Source organism: Musa acuminata, chromosome BXJ2-6 (genome assembly GCF_036884655.1).
Source record: "Musa acuminata AAA Group cultivar baxijiao chromosome BXJ2-6, Cavendish_Baxijiao_AAA, whole genome shotgun sequence".
Lineage (NCBI taxonomy): Eukaryota > Viridiplantae > Streptophyta > Magnoliopsida > Zingiberales > Musaceae > Musa > Musa acuminata.
Genome location: NC_088343.1, coordinates 1,541,446 through 1,563,801, shown reverse-complemented (window position 1 = coordinate 1,563,801; position 22,356 = coordinate 1,541,446). Strand labels below are relative to the sequence as shown.

The window sequence follows — 22,356 nt, the reverse complement described above, 5'->3', positions numbered from 1 at the left end:
GTTCGAAGAGAGTGCCTCGGGTTCTGGGCGACCGCTCGGGTTTGCCATCATTGGATCCCCGAGTGGGGCCGGTCGGACCCAAGGCGAAGTGGGGGGCTCTGGTAGTGTCACGTGGGCTCGAACGGGCGCCTCGCGTTGTCGCAGTGGTTCGATCACGGGCGGATGTACCGGATGAGAAACGAGCGGGATAATGGTTTGCACCATTTCCATCAGAGCTCAGAATTGACGGGCGAGGTCCTGAAAGGCCTCGGATGACACGGGCGTCGAGTCGGCTGGGGCACCGTCGGGCGGCGATAGGCCCGGGTCGTTGAATATCCGCCAATAACACTCTGCGGTCGTGGCGGGGTGTTCGTCACGACGGTCTCCATGTGGGGGATGTTCCCCCGAGGCTTCAGTCGGGTGTGACCTCTCAGCCGTGGGCTCATCTGAGCTGCTCGGGTGATCACCCGACATTCCGGGCCCTCCTTCTAGCACCAATTTGTTGTGGGAAACAGCCTGAAGCCGTGGCCTCGGGGCCGACGCGGCTCGGTTCGAGTCCGGACGACGGGGATCTCCCTGGGGCGGCCCTCGAGCCCGCTGAGGCGATCGGGTGCGGCGTCCGATCGGGATGGTGTGGTCGTCTCCTCCGGGCAGGAACTCATCGCCTACGGGACCGACGGGGACCTTCAGCTTCGCACCTGCACAAAGGTCGGGCTGGGGTGCTCGGCCCAACCCCTCCAACGATCAAGTTAGAAGATGTGGAGGGGGTTTCAGGAGAAAAAGTATTTTTTGTATGTCCATCCCCCCTCCCGCTCGTTCAGAGTGCGAGAATATTTATAAAGAGGCTTACTATTTCCTGATATGCCCGCTTGCAGGGGGCAGGCTGGTTGCGTCTGACATTGGTTTGGCGTGGCGTGAAGAACTGAGCCTGAGTAGGTGTTAATGCGCCTCGGCCTGTGTTCCGGTCCGTTTGACCGGGTGCCGTCCCGTCGTCCGAGGCGTGAGGCGTCATCTGACGTCAGCCGAATTTATAAGGGCCGGGTTTATAAGCACATTTAATAATTTAAAATAATTTTCTAATAATTTTAAAATTATTTTTATTTTGTTTATTTTTTTTTTTTGTTAATGTTGCGAATATCATCTTCATCCTCTGCAATCATGCATGAACGAAGGTAAGAATATGTCTTGGTATAATGGTCTATATGTAGATCTTTATTTCTGAGGAAATTTTCTCTTTAATGCAATATACGATTTTGTTAATTAGATTGAGGTTAGACTCACACTCATTATGAAATCTAGTTTTGGATAATATAAGGCTTACAATATATGTAGATATTTACATTAGTCACTCCCTGAGAAATTTCTTTCATTTTAAAAGCTTTGTCAATGTGCTTATAAACCTAGTTTTCTAATAAATATAATTCATTGCATAAATTAAGTTATTAATAGTAGAAAATTGTTTTAAGTTATTTATTTAATATTTTCTTAAATAAAAATATTATTTTAAATTATTAATAGTAGAAAATTATGAATAGTAAATAAGGGCCATAAACTTCATCCAAATCTTAATATACCAAAATGACCCCAAATAGAATGATAGAGTTATACCTCTTTGATAAGATATATCTTGTAAGTGGACTAATTATATATTATTCCCTACACTTAGACCCTATTAGTATCGTGGTACCTATACTTAAAAAATTTATATTGAGATTCTTAAACTTTTAAAAGTGAAATAAATAATCTTATTTATCTTAACATCGTCAACTACATTAACGAAAAACACAACGTGACACCCGAAAGTGATTGGTAAAAATATAATCGTAATATTTTTTTATTTCGTGGAATATTAAAATTTTTTTATCGATAAAATCATTAGAAACAGAAGATCATCACTCTTGTGTCAATCCAAATCATGATATTGTGTATTATATCTTTCGTCGATATAAATAAGTATAAATAGGATTATTTATTTTATTTTTAAAATTATAAAAAAAAATTAATATAATTTTTTAAAATAAAAGAATCGGATATTAACCTAATATGGTTAAGTATGAGGGATTACGTGTAATTTGGCCCCGTCGGCTGCTTTCCAAGTGGGAGCAAGTGCGAGCCACTCGCTTCCACTTCCATCCGCAGGACTCCATCTCTCCCCGTTACCTGCTCCGTCCTCAAGTCCGTTGCCCCAAGCCCTGATCCCTTCCTCTCCGATCGCTTCAATCGTTCGGTTTCTCGTTGCCATGGCCGGCACCGCGGAGGATTTCGTGAAGGGCCGGGTCTTCCCTAACGGTGTCGCCGTCATCACCCTCGACCGCCCCAAAGCCCTCAACGCCATGAATCTAGGTTCGTACACCCTTCTTTTTCTTCTGGGTTCAGCACTCCAGTTGATGACGATCGCAGTTTTATTGCATGTCGAATTTCCTTAAACCAAAAAAAGAACTATTAGATCGATTAGTAGGTAACACCATCTACTTTAACTTCAGAAGAAAAGTCAACAGTTGGATGCTTGCTAGATAGGGTAATTTTTGCAAGCCGTTGCGGATTATAGCTGCTGAAAATTTATCGATGGTAATAAAAAACCACCACGTTTTCCGATGAGCGTATGCATCATTATATTGATTCTATGTACATAAATTCTTGAGTTGATAAGGAGGAAAATTTCACTAACCAATGGAACTTCCTAAACATTATTTACATGATTCAAAAATGGGCAATGATCTTTTTCGTGGCTGGTGGAGCTGTTAAACAAGTGAGCTCACAGCTGGATTGCTGCAAGATATCTGTGTTGTGGTTGCTAGAGCTCTTTGTAAGAGGACATGTCATAGGACAGTGATTGCTATGATCTGAATCTTAGCTCCTTATTGCTTATGATGGGTGTATGGAATATTCCAGCAGACATTTGTATGAGTTAGGTTATTCCACTTGCTGATCTTTACGTTTTGCATGGTTTTGGTGATTGACTAATATAAAATGATGCAGAGATGGACTTGAGATTTAAGGGTTTTCTAGATGAGTGGGAATCAGATCCCAGTGTAAAATGCATCTTAGTAGAAAGCAGCTCACCTCGTGCCTTTTCAGCAGGTAATTTATCTGTACCAGCTTATTTTTAAATGTAAATTATGAACCTCAACTTCTCCAAACCTTCATTATTCACTCCCTCATTTTTTTATTTTTACACTCGAGAGAATTGGATTTAACTTAGACATTGACTTCGTGACCACCGCAGGAATGGATATCAAGGGTCTTGTAGCAGAAATTCAGAAGGACAAAACTACATCACTTGTAACAAAGGTCTCTCAAACAGAAATAGATTGCATATTTTGCATTTTTTTTTGCCGCATGATATTTTGTTGTTTATCACTGCTTTTGTTTGCAATTATCATTTGCATCAGGAAAGTAGACTTAAATGCCTCTTCCAGATTGTTAAACAAATTTATCTCATTTGAAGGAGATGGCAAATTTGTGTAGATGTCTCAAGATTTTTGGTTAATATAACAACAGATTGAGCAATCGGGAGCACAAGGCATGCTATTCTATTGGTGTTTTGGTGCTATGAAGTTGCATTTTGAAAATTAAATTACATTACATTTTGAAATTACAGATACATGGATCTTTCTTCATAGCAAAGTCTTCAATTTCGAATAATACCACCTGTACTGGTCCATCAGCAAATCGGTAGCGGGCGGTATATATATATATATATATATACCGAGAGGTATATCGAACAATATACTGCTCGGTATATAGTATCGTATCGTACCGAGCGAATCTCAAAACTCTAGTACGGTACGATATTTCAATCCTTGCTGCATGATGACGTTTTTTGTACAAGTTAACAACTTCTACACAATCGTTCTTTTACTAGAGTAAATGGTGACATGGCCAAAATATGTTAATTTCCACCAAGGTATAGAATTTTGTATTAGAGGTAGCAAGAAGCATAAGGTTTATCACTTCAACAAATAGTTAAGATCCTCCGCTTGTCCAAACTTTCTGTTTCACTTTCTATTGTGTTTCCTATTTTAGCAGAAATACATCACTTGAGCTAAAAGTCTCTCAGATAGACATAGATTGCACATTTTTCATGGTTTTTGGTGCATGATATTGTGAATTGTTTTTCATTTCTTTTGTTTGCATTTATAAGTGGCAGAAGGAAGGTAGTTATAAATGCATCTTCTAGGTTGAAAAAGGAACCTTTTTCATGTACTGCAGCAAGTGTAAAGCTGGAGAGAGGATACCTATATTAGGCAGCTGAAAGCTAGTGTAAATATTACAACCTTTTTGGGCCTGGGGGGGGGGGGTATGCCACTTTATTTGTGTTGTTCAGCAAGTATAGTTGAATTGGGGTACTTTACAACTACATTATGTAGCAGTACATTTTTGGAATGACACATACATGAATATCTCCTTTTGTTAGAGATATCTGCACAATTTAGCACTCTCTATGCATATAATTTTGTAGAAGAATCCATGCTGACATGGCAAAAAATTATGTCTTGTCTATTTTTAGGTGTATGAGAATTGTTTACTAGTGGTAGCAAGAAGCAGAATAACTCTATCACTTTAACGAATACTGACAAAATTTTCTAAATGCTTATTTTTCACTTATGAGTTAATTCTTTGATCTTAATATTCTAACATATTTGAAGTTCTTTCTCTTGCACTCTCCTTTTTCTTATTCAGTCAAATAGGTTGCTTCTTTGAGGTCATAGGTCCTATTTATTGTACATCCTGTTTTCTACTGGATAATCTTCATGTGTTATAGTATCTTCATGATCTTTTAAAGGCTGTTGTTTTACTTACATTTCATTATTCGTTATAATTCATATACTCGACAATCTTATCAGAGACACTTTTTGTCATGTAGAGTCTGAAATTTGATTTCGTTTGACTTGATCGGTCAAAAGATTTATTTGCCTTGCAGGTCTTTGCTGCAGAATATTCTCTTATATGTAAAATTTCTGACTATAGAAAGCCTTATATATCCTTAATGGATGGTGTGACTATGGGGTTTGGTATTGGGTTATCTGGCCACGGTCGATATCGCATAATCACTGAGGTACTAAAATTTTCCAATGCTAAATTTTATCACACTATGATAGTGCTTTCTGGCATTGTCTATGGCAAGTTATTTATTATTTTTTCTGTCTCTTGATTTGTGAGCATGCCAGAAAACTCTCCTTGCCATGCCAGAAAATGGAATTGGTTTGTTTCCAGATGTTGGATTTGCTTATATCGCTGCTAGAACCCCAGGAGGAGGTGCAATTGGTACATAGTTTATATTAACATTTGCAATTAACTTCTAATTTTTTGCTTTAATATGGCAGCTTTCCAAGAGGTTCAGGCCCCTATATATATAACTGAACTTCCAAAGGCATCATTTTTTCTTTGTGCTTAAATCAAGATTTGAATATTTCCATGTTGTTAATTTGTTTCCAGTGCATGCAAGATTTCTCAAATTTGGACTTTATTTTGTTTTAAAATCTTGTGATAGTTTACATTTACACTAACCCAGACCATTAGTCCATCAATTTTAGATCTGGTGGAAGCACTAGCAAGGGTGGATTTGTTGGTGGCATACGTGTAGAGAGAGCCTGTCTTAAACTCTGAGTATAGTGGTGGTGGTCACCATTAATCTAGAAGTGGAAGACACAATAGAAGTTGAAGGGGCCAGTGTTTCAAAAAGGCACCCGAGTGCTCTCCTAGGCACTCAGGCATGGCGAGCCCCGAGCGCCTCACAGAGTTGTTGGGCGACGCGCTTTAGTGAAGTATCACTTGGGTGCTCACTTGAGCCTAAGCACCGGGCACCTTGGGTGAGCGCCCGGTTGAAGGCGAGCAATCGAACCAGATGGTCAACTTTGGTTCAATTGAATAGTAAATAATAATAGTAAACACCCCACCCCCACGTGCGACCCTCGACCCATAAACACTAGGTAGTTCGTCGCCCTAGTCCTGCTGTTGTCTTCGTCATTGTTGCTTCTGTGTGCAGCTCCTACCGCCAAGGGACAGGACTACAACTTCCTCCCATTGGCAGACACATATGAAGCTTCCTCCATCCCTAAAATTGCCATCCGCAGCTTCTCCGTCACCACTACCATCGTCCATAGCTTTCTCCGTCACTGTTGTCGTCGTCCATAGCTTCCTTCGCTGCTGCTGTCGCCATCCAAAGGTTCTTTCATCACTGCAGCCCTCGCCTTCCAAATGTTCAACTGCAAGTGACTCATTTTTTCCCCCTCTATTTTTATAACTACTATTAACAGTGGATTAAATACTATTAATAGTGGATTGTTAATCCTTTAAGATATTAAAACTACTGTTATCATATAGTAAACTAAAACTGATATTAATCCTTAGAATCGTTGACCTATTTAGAACTAAATCCTATTTAGAGTTAATAATCATTATTTAGCACTGTTAATCACTATTTAGAAATATTATTAGTCTCTATTTATCTAGAACTGTTATTATGGTTTCAGGATTAATGGACAAGTGTATAAAGCAATGCAGAAGATTCGTCAAAAAAATTAATTTAATATCATATTTTTATTTATATAATCATATTTATTAATTGTATTATATATTTTTATTTTTTAATATTCTAGAGCTCCTCACTTCAATCAGACGGGTGTATAGGCGAGTGCCTAGTGCCTCAGGCATTATGAGACCTTGACGAAGGATCCTTAGAAGCAATTGTCTCATGTGTTCTTCTATTCTTAGGATGTTTCTGGTGTGGATTTCTCTTGCTAAATTAGATGCATTACCTTGGTTATAGGTGCTTATCTTGGACTGACTGGGAAAAGAATATCGTCTCCTGCTGATGCGCTGTATATCGGTCTTGGAACACATCATGTCCCATCTGGAAGCTTGGCTGCACTCAAGGAAGCTCTGCTAAATGCCAACTTGTATGTGATGATTGTTCAAATTGATCATATTCATTTTATTTTATTGATTTTTTGCTTTTTGGGTGTGGACCAATGGCACACTGCCAAAACAACCATTGAATAACTTGAATGAGTTTAGGCTCTTTGTTTAATTTGTTAATCATTTCATGGAAGTTGCAGAAACTAAGAATGTAGAGAATTAACTTAATTGCTTGATATTTTCAATTTTTCTTTTACTTGATCAGGGATTTTTCACTATGAACTAGCGCATAAAATAGTGTTAGATTAGCTCAAACACCTATTTGTAGATTATTTTTGGTCTAAAGCAAATATTTGTTGGCTGCTTGGCTCTTGTTATCTGTTATAAGCATGAGTCATGCTTCACTGAAATTGTTTTTTGGAGCAAAAGAAATCTAGAGAGCTGTTTCTTTTATTTGGATATACTCTCTTCATAGGATGTTTCTTTAAAATTCTTCAACCTGAGTTTCTGTGTTTCTAATCCAGTTCCATTAGACAAAAACTTTTTAAAAAGGCCATTTTGTTTCTTAACATCATATTTTATACCTTCTCCATAGAAACAACTAAGAACTTTGTTTCTAGTCACTAGGCACTCTGCTTGAGAATTTTGACCATCTGGTCTGTTAGTTTTATGATTTTAGTAAAAAATGTGAACTCACATTTATTCACATGCTAAGATGGGATAAAAATAGTAGTGTGCCAATGATTGTATGGGTTGTTTGAATTGGGAAATTTGAACTCATTAGACCTAATCTTTATGCATCTTTAACTAGAAGAGAGGAATGCAGTACACTATCTACATGGGAGAAATACTCAAAATTGAACAACTGTGGAGTTCCTTGAATTCTCAAGAATGAAACATGAGACTACAATAACATGATTCTTGCATATTCCCAACCTTCTAACATGTAAACAACAGTGATTTAAAAAGGCGCTCGGGCGCTCGCCTAGGCGCCCGAACGCCTCGCTTCATTTCCAGGCGACGCGCTTCAAAGAGGCGCCACCTGGGCGCTCGCCTGAGCGTGAGCGCCCGAGCGCCTCGCTTCATTTCCAAGCGACGCGCTTCAAAGAGGCGCCACCTGGGCGCTCGCTCGAGCCCAAGCGCCGGGCGCTTCGGGCGAGCGCCTAGGTTAAACCAGGCGACAGAACCAGCGTTTGAGGTCTGGTTCGGTCTTCGGTGCATTAGTTGGTTCAATCGAACCAACTAAAACACCGATATCAACGTGACTTCCCCAACCCTAACCCTGCTCGCCGTTCACGCTACTGCCGCCGCTGCTCGCTGCCGCTACTGCTGTCGCCGCTCTCGCTGCCACTGCTCGCTGCTACCACTGCTGCTCCCACTATCGCCGCTCCCACTCCCGCTGCTACCGTTGCCACTGTCTCCGCTCGTCGCTTCCGCTCCCACTCCCGTTGCTCGTTGCTACCGTTGCCACTGTCTCCACTCGTCGTTTCCGCTCCCGCTCCCGTTGCTCGCTGCTGCCGGTGCCACTGTCGTCGCTTGCCGCTCCCGCTGTCGCTGCTGCTGCTGCCACTGTCATCGCTCGCAACTGCCGCTCCTGCTCTTCTCAATCAACACTCTCGGTCTTCCGACTCTTCCCTTATACTCTTCTCCTCTTTCGATAGCATACTGTTAACAGTATACAGTATACAATTAACAGTATACAGTATACTGTTAACTGTATACAGTATACTGTTAACTGTATACTAGTAATAGTATTTGCATTTATTAGATTAATTTAATAGCATATTTTTATTTAAAAATTTAAATAATTATATTTATTAATTATATTATATATTTTTATATTTTAGCGTCTCACTTCGCTCCGGCAAGCGCCTCGGGCGTTTTTGGACCTTGGCGCCTAGCGTTTTTTAAATCACTGGTAAACAGTGTACCCATTAAGTTTATAATTTTTGGACTTGGCTTGTTATAGAAGTATCTTGTGGATTCTGAGAACGTTATCCATTTAAACAAAACTGTGTGTAACGACAGCACTTCATTGTTTCTTTATGATTGCTTTTCTATTTTTCTAATTATGGTGTTTTATCTAGGAGTAAGAATAGGTAGGATATATGGAAATTTCACCATATCTGAACCTGGACCCTACTAATTAGGTACCAAACCCAACTCAGATGCCTACTTTGCTACGATTAAAGGGTACTTGGATCTAGTTTAAGCAATTTGGATTGACAAGGGTATCCAGGAAAACCCAATCCTCTGCCATTGTCATGAAACAATGAGTAAGATACCAGTGAATTTTATCCTACCTGAACCCTCCTGGTACCTAGTAACTAAATATGGCCAAGGACCCAACTCAGGTATCTATTTTTCTACTCAAACCCATCATGTACCTGATTATGAATATCCAAGCTTGGTTTAAACGGGTTGAATAAATCCAAATTTCCAAAAAAAATCCAATTTGCTGCCTTCCTAGTTCTACATGCATCTTCTTATGTCAATATTTTAACTGGGGATGCATTTCATTTTGTCCATCCTAGAAAATTGTGCTTGCAGCCGTTGGTTTGCTATTGTGGTTTCTAAAATTGGTGTTCTACCTGTATTCTCTTTCATCAATAAATCGGTTATGCATTATGTTCTCTGTGCTGTAAAGCTATCCTCACAGACATCATGTTGCTCTTGCATTTTCTGATATTGTGTATTATCTGCATGTTCTGTTGTCAATATTTTTTATTGGGGATCCATTTTATAGGTTCCTTCCTGTAAAACTATGGACATGTCAAATTTTGGTGTTACATGTTCTCAGTAAAAACAATGGACTCTTTTGACCTGCAATATTTTCTATTCACAGCTCCAGTGAGCCTGACAAAGACATCCAGGCACTGTTAGCTGAATACGAGAAACCTGTTTTAGAGGCTCAAATGAAAACATTCTTATCTCAGATTGTTTCATCTTTTGGTGCACATAGATCAGTCGCTGAGACAATAGAAGAGCTGAAAAGGCATCAAATGAGTACTGACTCTACAGGTATGTTCTCATTGAACGAAGATAAAGATAATAATTAAAGCTGGTGGTAACTCGATTTCCATGAATCTTGGGTCAAATGTCATTTTTTGGATTTCTTTTATCTGCATTCTAATTTGTCCCTATGTCTATTACCATGACAGAATGTTGTGCAAGGTCAAATTTATCTGCCAGATTTGCTTTCATTACCTAGTTTCATGTTCAAGTTTTTCTGACTGTTTGAGCATGGTAGATTGCATTTAGGGGGTTTAAGTGAATCATAAAATTTTATATAATGCATAAAAATAGACTGCCTCTTAAAGGAGATATCAAGTTCTAAATGTCTGGTGAGATGAAGATTTGTGTCATTGCAACCCATGCTGACTTGCCTCATAAATCAAGCTCACTGGTTACTGACGTTTTGAGCATCATTGCTAAAACCATTTGTCTTATGCTTTCTACGAATTTTTTGAAAATAGGTACATCCTATTTGCTGTTAGGTTTTTGTTCTGAGTATACAGACTGTTAGATTATCATGTAACTGGAATGAACTTTAACTACTTTGTTGATGAACTCATCTAAATGATCAATTTGGCTGCAGTGGCAGAATGGGCTAGTGATGCTCTTTCCGGACTTGGTAAAGGTGCTCCTTTTTCTCTTTGCATTACCCAGAAGCATTTCTCCAAAGTTGCATTGGCACATGAAAACAATGAACATCATTTATCAAAAGTAAGTCCTTCAAGCATGCTCTATTGGATGGTTTATCAACGTATGATTAAGTCATATAGTCACTACTGATATTGCAACTTCAGCTAAGTGGAGTTATGAAGGCTGAATTTCGGATCGCCTTGAGATCCTCAGTTCGAGATGATTTTGCTGAAGGTGTCCGAGCAGTGTTAGTGGACAAGGACCAGGTAATTTAGATATCTGAGAAATGTTTTTCCGCTTGTTTAAGAGAATACTAGGAGCATGATTATATGACTAGGAAAGTGATTTTGGCATTTAGGAAGTAGTAAGCTCTTTCTGGCTGAAAAATGTGGATTTTGTAACCTAATATTTCTAAGCTTGATGTCTTAGGAAAAACTTGTCTAGTCTGAATCATGCTTCCATAACAAAATTGTTTCCAGAACTAGTGCAAACTTTCAAGATATAATGACGGCTCAGCAATCTAAAATATAACACACATTGAACGAACTAGGTTGCTGTTATCAATCTATGAAAACTAGAAAAATAATGATCTCTCATAGTGGGTTTCTAAAAGTTGAATGAGTATTATGAGACTATATTGGTGAGATGGCTTTCTATATCATATATAAGCTTTGCATCTCTTCAGAAATAGGATTTATTGACTTCAATAAATTATCATAGGGATGGAGAAATATACTGATATGTAGACGCTAAGATGATATACATGTAAAATCCTTCTTTCCTATGTCTCATGCATGCTTTTCTTTGGGGGATAAGCAAAGAGAAGTAAACTTAAAAAACCGGGATCAGATACAGTCATCACTGATCTCATATGAGTGAACAAAAAATTAAAAAATCAGAGGGTTATTATCCCCCTCCATATACAGCTCGATTTGTTTATCCTGGCATCTCATGTTTGTTACTGAAGTGCTTACTGCTAATTTTCTTACTGTGGGGTTATCGACCCTATCGTCTCTTTAATGTTCTATGATTTTTGTCTGCAGAATCCAAAGTGGAACCCATCGAGATTGGAGGATGTCGACGTGGCTGAAGTGGAGTCAGTTTTCGATCCTTTACCTGCTGAAAATGAATTAGATGTATAGCGACCTACAAGATATGAAGTCATCATAAGGCAATCATCCAACAAAACATCATTAATAAAGAACACATGAACTGAATACTGCCTAGGTATATGCCTCTTTTGTCATCTTATTCATCGCTATGATTGCAGCAGGCTACTAAGAACTGTTTTGCAGACATTTAAGGTGGTCTGTTATCGTTTACAAATGTTGAATTTGGAATCTTTTGCCTATGAGAAAGATGGCCGACCATAAACTAACTTTCATGTCCTCCCATTGTGTACTGTTCATTATTCAAGCAACTTCTAAATACTTCTTGACTCTTTACCTTACTGTAGAATCTAAATGATGATGTAGGTTGTCCAAAGCTCTTCTAATTATAAAAGAACTAAGGTGATGAATCAAGTTAGAATAAAAACATAAATTGAGTCTCTTCAAAAATTATTATTTTTATTTCAGATATTTGGAACATCAGTACTTTTTTTTTTCTTAGTTGTACTATTAAAAGATAACAACTTCCTCGCTCTCATGAATTGAGCGGTTGATCGATGCGTCTTGTGGTTTTACTTATAGCAAATGATAGCTATTTCATGTTGCAAATGGATTTGCGATTTGAGATATGACATGTCACACTTGCCGTTAGCTTGCAAGTTAAAATAGGATTTGCCTTTTGACTCTTTCTGTCGTATCCAAACACCTGTTGTCACCTCTTCTACCTGCAGAACGTACTTGCAATGAAGGCTCTTTTGTATCACAATATACCGTTTGATATAGGTGATACCTATTGATCGGATCGATACAAACAGTATATCGATATACCCTTTTTTATATATCATGTGTTAGTATGTTTTGTTTAATTCGGTAATATAAACCATGGTTGCAACCCATGTACAGTTCCTAAACTCCAACATGCTCAATAGACATGTCACACTTGCATGGGTTAATTACATATTACTCGCTTAGTTAGGCCTCTTTAGTATTCTGATCGTAGACTCAAAAAATTTATATTGGAATCCATAGTTATGAAAGTGAAATATCTAATTTCATTTACCCTAACACCATTAGTTTTACTAACGGAAGCATGAAAACGATAGACAAAAAGATAATGTCAACATTCCAATTATGTTTTTGATTGTGGCGAATGATGACACTACCAGAGGCTATGGGTGGTTGTTGTGGATGAGGGAGAGCGACGATGAGAATTGAGGCGAAGTGAGAAGACAAAGAGAGCGACTCAAATGCTGATGCTCTACATCTACGTCGGCATCGCTCAATAACTATGTTGGCGACTTAGGCTTCGCACTTGGTGACTCGAGCGATCCGCGACATGTCGATGGTGATTATCTTTGCAAGCACTCCGGAGCACACCTCTAATCGTCAATGCACTACCCAAATGCCCCTTTCCACTACCACATCTTGCTCCTAGAGCTTGATGGTGAACCACAACACGACTGCGAGGGCCACACATAGTGGTAGGGCCGCTTTGCGTCTACTCCACAACCTCATCCTTTGGCTCTAGCCTAGTAGGATAGCCTCCACCCTCTCCTCAACCACCCCACGTAGTCGCTTCATGGTCGTCCGTTGAGGATCTGCAGGCTTCTACGCCCGAGGTGTCATCGTGGACTCAGAGATGGAGAGGCAAGAGCTAGAGGTCGAGGAGGCCACGAAGTACGAAGGGGAGGCAACAGGATCAGGATCACAGAAAGCGTAGAGGGGGCAAACCCATCGTGGACCTACACCGGAGACGCAACAGCTAACGTCGAGAGAGTAGCAAGTGGCATAAGTGACCTAACAGACGTGATAAGCCACAAGGAAGTTGGCGTTGTGGATGGACACGTTGTAGGCCCAACAAAGGAAGGTCGTGTTTGACTCGACAATTATGTCGGCACCGACACAAATGTAAAGCAACAAAAGGGCCACTCAACATCTGCATCGATGCCAACGCAGATGTAGAGCAACACCGCTCTATGTCATCATCTTCTTCTTCTCCCTTTGTCTCATCTCTCGCTATCGCTCTTTCTCCTCATCCACAATAACTACTTGTAGCCCCTAGTGGTGCTACCATCTGTCATCATCGAAAACATAATTGAAATATTAAAATTATCTTTTTGCCTATCATTTTTGTGCTTCTATCAATAAAACCAATGGCTTTAGGATAAACTCTAATGTAAATTTTTGAAATATAAAGATCGCGATACTAAAAATTAAAATGTCTAATTACGAGAGATAATAGATAATATATAATTAATCTACTTATACGTTAGGTTAATAGATAATACGTAATTAACGCACTTGTATGTTAGGTTGCAAGTGAATTGGATTTGACGTTTCCAATTGAAGACAACCAAATACTCCCAACGGATAAATTGCTTATAAAGTATTAAGCAACAGATTGGCATCAAAAAGTTGAAGACTGGCTTAACAATTATTCTCCACAATTCAAACATATAGCATCTACACTACCATACTACACAATCGTGCTTGATAATTATAACTCTTCCGATTTGTCCAAGAAGGAATATATTTATTGTCGGGTACACTAGAATTGTCCTCAACATTCATATACATTTAGACCAACTGAATAGAGAATGTCAATGAATAAAAGCTTAGATACGCCAAACACAAGAATTCATTGTCAAAATAGAATGCTTATGATCAAACATGTTTGTCCACGGTGGATACATCCATCAACAGGTGGAACAGCACATTCCTCCTACACTTACAAAGCAGATAATAAAATTGCAGTGCTCTTTAACCTATCCATACATGACATAGTGAACAAAATATCTCTGAGATCTTCCCGTTCTCCATCTTGGTGATGCATAGCTTTATATCAATAGAACATGGTTTCATCCACAATTAATCCAGCATTGAGAATATTCAACTATAATTTTGCCAGATGTGATGTTGAAGCATAATTTATCTGGTAGTATAGGCAAACAGAATATAGACATTTATCTGGAAGCTGCGAGAACCGCCCAAAGCACCCAATAAAAAACAACTCTAGTGTAATCAGGATCGATCAGCTACAGGCTACAGACTCTTCAATATGTACATTTACAAATGCAGGCTTTCTCAGGAGAGTTTCCAGGTCTAGATTGTTGATCCAGATTGTCGATGGGTAATCTCTGCCAATAAGTATGGCATTACTGCATTTTTTACCATGTTTCTTTACCACTTCTCACCCTTATTGTCCTCCAACATGATGTTCACTCTTTGACCCTCAAGATGTGGTGGTGCTCCCGGCCTCAGATTTGCAGAGAGGGCAGAGAGCGTTTATCTTCAGCCATTTATCCACACAATCCTTGTGGAAGAAGTGGGTGCATGGAAGTTCACGAAGTTCATCATTGTCAACATATTTAGCCAGGCATATGCAGCAAACCTACAAAAAAGGCAGAGCAGACTGAATAAACCAGACAATTAACATTGATGCTAAATTGTTTCAGCAACAATATGGGCATCTATGATCATCATCATTGCTACCACAAATTTAGGCGAATGATCATGCTCACAACAGATCCATAATTTTTTGCAGATACAACTGAATGATGAATATGGACACATGTCAAGAAACACTTACGGCGTCTTCGTTAGAAACAAATCGCTCTCTGTCAGTGCCAGGAGCCAATATCCCGCCATCACCCTGACCTTCTGAGTTACTTCCGGACTCATCCCTAGCCCGCCGCCGCTTAGATTTGAACTTGTACGTTGGCAATGCATTTATTGACTCAGATGTAGCACCTCTGTCATGGCCCATATCCTCTCTAAAGCCCATGACAGAAATTATGCATGGCAAGCAGCAGCAGATAATTGCACACAGAATGAAAGGCATGGCATATCCAATACAGCTGAAAGTAAGGAACACTATACATAACCTGTAATTGAGAAAATATACATAATCAAATATTGATAACTGTATATGATTGAGATGTGAGTATTAACATATGCAAACCTGTACATATTAGGTGCATCCTCGGAAGAGGCATGCCCACCAAACATCCACACATTTCCAACAACAAACCAGACAGCAAAGAAGCAATCCAAAGCCATCTTGAAATGATCCACAAGTGCATTAATCCTGCAAAAACAGCAAATGAAATACCAGAATTAAAAAGAGTAAATTCTGAAGAGTAACTCAACAAAATGAAAAAAGATATGAAGCTGCAGTTGATTACAATATAGAAAGTAAGCACACAATATATACTCACAAAACATGACATCACTAATAGCTTGAATATGCATCGGTCTCAATTAATTAGGTCACCATGGAATCAGTACTTAATACAAGTGAAACTGCATAATAGTACGGACAGTTCATGTGCTTTAAGGATCTCATTTTGCAATTGGTTATTTCAATGTCTGTAGCCCAAAAAACAGTTACTAAACTGATTCACTGCTTCCATCTAAGTTTGTTGATCTCCCTCCCAAGTTCCTTCTGCCTGTTTCTTCACCTGAATCTTCCAGTTCGAAATTTCTTATTATATGTTTCTCGGTAAGGTTTTAAACCTACAAAGATCATATCTTATAAGCATAACACATGATATACTTTTACACACTTCATGTAATGCCAAAGTCTCGCACACATTGAATTCCAACTAGCATGTCAATAGAAGTACAAATAATATATATATATGTTACCCTCACTAAGTGATATAATTTGTGATGTCTATGCTTCATAAATATGATAAAAGATATGCTCATGTTTTCGACCTTTAAAGTTGAAATACATGCTTTACAAAAATGTTATTTATAATGTTCTACAAAATATTAGTTGAGCATGCATAAGCATCAATGTCTATCTTAAGCATATTTTGTCGGCAAAAGACATGATCCTTCAGGGCAACAAGCTAAAGTGTGCTAGCGAACTTAAGTATAAGGTTAAATTATAGTAATAAGCATGCATATAGCGACTAAAAATGATAGTTCAATTTTAATTGACCTTAAGTGAATCTCAAAGCTTAAATGAGTTTGACCATGATTAAAGTAAAGAAGTTTGAGTTTCAAACATCATGTATATTGAGGATAATATGCTACCTAGGCATGGATGGAGTAATGAAAAATTAAATGGAGATATAAATAAAAAAGGAGTGTTATACTAAAAATTTTGAGATATATAAGTGAGCTTGAAAGATGAGATTAGACCAAAAATGTCATCTTTATCAAACCAAATTAGACTTTGTTAAAACATTAAAATTATATTAGTAAAAAAAAAAAACTTGAAATAAGGTCTTAGAGTATTGAACCCTAGACCTCAAGGTAACCTCTTAAGCACCTCTACCATATCTTGGCCTTATCTTCCTTACCCACCTGATAACCCATGATCCTCTCTCATTCTTCAGTCATTCTCTCAACTTTTCATTATCTTAATGGAGACCAAGAAACCCAAGCTCTAAGGAAGATTGAGGTAAGAAAAACTCAATTCTTCCCTTGCTATACATAAGATACAAATTAATCTTTAATTTTTGGATATATTTTGTATGAATCTCTTATGTTTCTAAGGCATCAAGTATGACTTTAATCTGAGATTGATGCATAGCATTATGAGTGTCCTAATCTGAAGTACTCAAAATCCTTTGTTTTCTAAGAAACGATTCTATTCGAGTTGAATTAACCTCCTTAGGAATATGATTAGGCTCTATTCTTTTGATATGTTTTAAAAAGTTCCCCTAAGGTTATGTGAGATTTGAAATTGAGTGAATACCACCTCTGTGCACCAAGATATAAGATTTATAAGTTTGGATAGTCCCAACCCAGTTTCAATATAACAGAACAGGTGTTGGCAGTTGATTTGGAAGAATAGTTTAACCACTAAATGATTTTGTTCTAAGCTAATATTTGGTATGTATTTAGTTTTATATATCTTCTAGTTATCTATAAAATTTCATGATAATTCAAGATCGTTTGATTAGCTAGAATAATGAAGTAAAATTTCTACACAGAATTACACGATGGTTTGATTGATACTAACTAGTTATTTGATTATAGAGTGAATTGTTGAAAAATTGATAATAGAATTTAAATGAATTTTTTGGTTGAGTATAGTTTATTTAATAAGGGATTTTATCAAAATTTTCTATGAATAATTATTATTAATTATTATAAATTAATAATTCAAGAGATAAGGTTCTTAATCAAGACATCTCATGACCCTATGCTCCCAATTTGATAAGTGAACTACTACCTAACACACTTAATTATTAAGGAATGTGATCTTTCATTGGCATCTTTATTTTTAAGTTAAATAAGATAAGTATAAGTTTAATTCACTGCAAAATACTAGTCATATAAATTATTGTATTTATAATGTATTTTAAAAAATATATCTTGAATGATATAATTATCATAAGTTAGAGATGAGCTCAATATTAATGTACATATTACATAAGCATAAAAATATATGAATTGCGATGAAAATATATTGTGTGCATACATACATAATGACGTACAGTATGAGGGGGTGCACGTGTTTTTTATGACACGTGCGAACCCATGCCAGTGCAAATATGGACGATGATTTGTCGGCATTTTTATGTGTATAAATTTTGGACATGTTATGTGTGTGTTTTTCATTTAGTTAGAGATTATAATTATGTTGATGTGTCAAAATCATTGTATATAAGGGAAATCGTGTCCCTTGATTTAGTAAACTAGTATGTTTTACTTTTAAGATTACCTACTTTTCCACTACCTTCCTATTAATAGCAATAAAAGATCAGAAAAATAACTTCCTATTTTAATCATGCATGTAGAGGTGAGACTAAGAATAGGGTGTTACACTTAGCAACTTAATTTCTTATCCATGTTCTTGATTTAACTAGAGATATTACCTTGTATGAGCTTAATAGTAGGAAAAGCTCCATGTAGCCAACCCCTAATAACTCGGACATTACGGCTTATTGTTGTTGCTGCTGCAGTAGATATAGCCACTTAATTTCTTATAGAAGCTTGTTCATTTCATTTACTTCAATAATGTTGACTTTTGTAGATAGAAAAAACAAAGAAGAATACAAATTATACTATCTTGTCTTTAGACTACCTAGGGAATCTGCATTGGCATTCTTGGCACTTTTGTGTTGCTAGTTACTGCAAATGCTCCTGTTTGCGCTCTAATTTAGGAGGCTGAGAATAATATTAAACTACAACTGTCCATACCATCATCAGCACCATAAAAACTGAACAGGTCTAAGTGAACATGCACGAGAACTTGAACATTGAACCTATATCCATTCGATACAATCTGCACGAGTACCATGCTTATAACACATTGCTATCTCTAAAATTTCTGGTTTGATCATAATCATACACATTCATCATCATCTACAGTCTAGGTTGGCGATTGGCAAGATAACTAAATCCAGCTAATGTAAGTCCAAACAATTATTCAATAAGCCAGGCCTGTGTCAAGCAACCTGCTGATGAATGAGGCCTAAACCCTTCTTATCTCACTATTGCTAAAAGTGCAGTTCAGTTTGTAAACTAGTGACTCAGGGAAGATTCAAATGGAGGAGTCCTAAATGCTAATGCAGAAGTCCACTTTAACCTCGAAATTAGAAAAGTGAGTTGGAAAAGGAATGAATGATAGATACACCTACTAAATCCTACTAAAGACTAATTTCCTGGTAAAGATCTTCAAAAATCATTATAGGGTACCACAAAATTAAAGAAAGCATATATCTAAGAATTTCCTCCATCTTTACAACATAAGATTATTTCTCAATGCTTACCACTCCCCAACCACCCTCCCCCCTCCCCTACTTTTTCGTTTGTATCCCATCCATCATCATAAAGATAAAACCAGCAAAGCATAGATACAAATCAATAAAAAGAGGTGGAACTGTGAGAAGACAAATAAAGTGGTCTGCAAGGATTGGATAATAAGATATGTAACATGGAGTTCACATGAATTAATTTATGAACCTTTTTTTCTGGGAAATCACGTTCAACAATTCTCAATTTTTTTTCTGGAGAAACAAATGATCTTCAATGTATTCTATTCCCATTTCTGGTCAATGTCATTTGCAAAGCATGATAACTTTGACTTGCATATAACTCTTTTTTTATTATAGCTCCTACCTTATAAGTTTTAGCTGATAATTATGAAGTTTGTAAAAAATTCTCTTTCTTTAAGATAAATATATGTCACCATTCCATTTGCACTTTCCATGATTAGACCTGTCAACCTCCCTCACTAATCAATTCCATCTAAAAAGAAATCATCCAGGAAAGAAATCACTAACAATGGTACACACAGATTAGTTCAATCTTCTATCAAGTGACAATCTGTGGTACAAACAATGAGCAAACCCAACAATTATCTTTTGTAAAAATTCTGATGCACATATCCAATACAAAGAGAAGCAATCAAATTTCCAGACATTGAGATCTAAACAATAGCAGCAAAACTTGAAAAAAGAAAGATCTCAAGAGCTAATATTAAATTTCACCAAAATTTTAACACCACATAATACAAATTGAGGCAGCAATATGCATGTATGACAATACTCAAACTTATCTTTGATATGAAGCAACTATAGCACATTATTTTGTCAAACAAGTAAGCTCAGAGCACAAAAAACAAAGAATTTGAAAGAAGTAAACAAGCATTTACAATGCCCTTATCGGTATTTCATGCAACAGTACCTTGTATTAGCAATTACCATGTCTTGTCCGACTTGTGCTATGGGAGCAACGGCATTGTCACTTTCTTGCCCTGAGGCTTGAGTAACAAAACTAGTTGTATAAGCACTGGATTCAGGAGGGTTGTTGTGAGTGGTTCTCTGATTTGAACGATCGGACTCTTGCGTAGATCCCTGGCCATTGCGATGAGTGTAGCGCCAATATAGATGGGGAAGATTAGCAAAACAGCCTATTGTATAACCTATGATCCATTCAAATAATGGAGCTTGTGGATGTTCATATCTCGACAAGGAGAGCACGATGATAGCGGCTATAATTTGGCTCACATTAACAACAAGTTCAACTGAGATCCACAAACCAGAATTTAATGGGCTTCTACCACGTCGACCATAATTATCACCTCTCCTAATTAGGGAAGCATTTCTGGAATTAGCAGCATCTGGTGATACTGGAGATGCTTGCAAGACATGAGGAGTTGTGTTGGTTGAATTTCCATCCAGATTATGTGATTCAGAAAACAAATTATCCACATCTCCATTAATGCCTCGTGGTACATCAATTATGTGTTCATGTCCATTAGAAGTAGCTGCCCGATCCATCAGCAAAGGATGCCTGTCAGTCTCACCCTCACTATGTAGTTCCAGAGAGGGAACAGCCATCAACATTCACCACAGCGAGTGAAAAAGAAACTAGCATAGGAAAGTAGCAATAAAAAACATTTAGCCACTTTCCTATGCGTCTTCTTGAAAGACAGGTGGAGTATATTTCACAGAGTCCTAGGCACAGATCTGTGGCAGCAACAGATAATTCCCAGCTTTGACTTCAGATCAGTGAGAATCTGATACTTTGATGAATTATATTTCTTTATCTTGGAACTATTTTCTTTTCAACTATCGTAAATAGCCTTTGAAGTTTGAAATGAGAACTGCAAAATGGGACACATGTTGTTCATACAAATAAAGTAGTTCATAGATCATGGAAATGTAGCTGAATCAACCTCAAAAGACAGTGAAATCTAAGGCTTAAAATAATTAATTCCTATGCATGGAGAAAATATTTTCTTTAAAACTCTGAAATTTGGGATCATAAGAGCAAGGCCAATATATAATACAGTCAGATAATATACATCACGTCCTTCTTCAGGAATACAGGTAACCCAATTGTAATCCACGAATGCTCATCAATCTTTTAAATACCTAATACTGGAAACTATGGCATGCACTTCGAGGATTAATACCAACTTGATCATACTAAGGTAGGCGGATCGGGCCTTCCTCAATATCATTCCCTTTATGTCATTTCCAACCAAAATATCTCGATTGAACCGTTTCATTGTGCTATATGACACCAAAATCCGTAGTCTTTCCCACAAATTTAAGAACGTCGACTCCATCAAGGCACCAAAATGACACGATAAAAAGATAAAACAAAGGAAAATTAAGAAGAAGAACAAGAAATAACCTGTAGCTACAGTACATCGTCAGAAACACAGGTCTAATCAACGGGAAATTTCCAGGTCATCGACTTTTTCCAACATCCACACAAAAACCCTAACCCAAGCATCCAACGGCAACAAGGAAGGAATCATCAACAAAACCATGAGGAAGCGAGCTCAACAACAATCCACCAAGATTCGACCACACACCTCGAAATCAAGGGGCGCCTCTACAATTAAAGACAACAGAACCAGAGAGAGCGAGGTAGGGAGGGATCGGAGACCGAACTCACCCGGCAAATCGCTATTCCTTCGCCATCAATTGACTGCGGCCCGTAACTCGATCACGGCCTAAAGCTGCCGGCCCTTTTTTATATATTTTCGATCGAATAATGGTAAATATCAAAGACGGTGCCTTTGAGGTCGGAACTCAGAAGCCGTTCCGTTCTCAGCCGTCGAAGCTCATCCTCCGTCGGCAGCTAAGGAGGAACAGAGGGAGGTCGACGTGAGGAGGAGGAGGAGGAGAAGGGAGAGGAGCGGATCGGAGGCAGGGCAATAGGGGCGTCAGCGACCGCCCTCACGCGGGTGGGTCCATCGGACGATGGAAGGGGCTAAAGGACACGAAGGCGCGCCGCGCGCCGGCCCGTGCTGAGCTTGGCCAACGCACGTGACTACCCAAAC

General features: G+C 38.1%; 2 protein-coding genes across 2 annotated transcripts; one reads left to right on the top strand and one right to left on the bottom strand.

Annotated features, from left to right (window-relative positions):
* Positions 1-2,058: 2,058 nt before the first annotated feature.
* On the top strand, positions 2,059-11,874 carry LOC135614158 (3-hydroxyisobutyryl-CoA hydrolase-like protein 3, mitochondrial). Its single transcript, XM_065111201.1, has 10 exons — positions 2,059-2,322; positions 2,959-3,060; positions 3,206-3,270; positions 4,904-5,038; positions 5,151-5,247; positions 6,752-6,881; positions 9,686-9,861; positions 10,439-10,566; positions 10,650-10,751; positions 11,529-11,874. Exons 1-10 carry the CDS (start codon positions 2,220-2,222, stop codon positions 11,625-11,627), a joined length of 1,137 nt encoding a protein of 378 aa, XP_064967273.1. The 5' UTR covers positions 2,059-2,219; the 3' UTR covers positions 11,628-11,874.
* Positions 11,875-14,231: 2,357 nt separating this feature from the next.
* LOC135614157 (E3 ubiquitin-protein ligase At1g63170-like) lies at positions 14,232-22,275 on the bottom strand. Its single transcript, XM_065111200.1, has 5 exons — positions 21,969-22,275; positions 20,244-21,165; positions 15,556-15,681; positions 15,184-15,478; positions 14,232-14,985 (listed from the first exon to the last, which is right to left on the bottom strand). Exons 2-5 carry the CDS (start codon positions 20,903-20,905, stop codon positions 14,827-14,829), a joined length of 1,242 nt encoding a protein of 413 aa, XP_064967272.1. The 5' UTR covers positions 20,906-21,165; positions 21,969-22,275; the 3' UTR covers positions 14,232-14,826.
* Positions 22,276-22,356: the final 81 nt, after the last annotated feature.

Excerpts from the sequence above, each read along its gene's own strand:
- LOC135614158 (XM_065111201.1), top strand. The coding sequence starts at position 2,220 with ATGGCCGGCACCGCGGAGGATTTCGTGAAGGGCCGGGTCTTCCCTAAC. Across the intron at positions 3,271-4,903 it reads CTACATCACTTGTAACAAAG|GTCTTTGCTGCAGAATATTC; the intron begins GTCTCTCAAACA and ends TTTGCCTTGCAG. Across the intron at positions 10,567-10,649 it reads ATGAACATCATTTATCAAAA|CTAAGTGGAGTTATGAAGGC; the intron begins GTAAGTCCTTCA and ends TTGCAACTTCAG.
- LOC135614157 (XM_065111200.1), bottom strand. The coding sequence starts at position 20,905 with ATGTTGATGGCTGTTCCCTCTCTGGAACTACATAGTGAGGGTGAGACT. Across the intron at positions 15,479-15,555 it reads GATGCACCTAATATGTACAG|GTTATGTATAGTGTTCCTTA; the intron begins GTTTGCATATGT and ends TCTCAATTACAG. Across the intron at positions 14,986-15,183 it reads TTGTTTCTAACGAAGACGCC|GTTTGCTGCATATGCCTGGC; the intron begins GTAAGTGTTTCT and ends CCTTTTTTGTAG.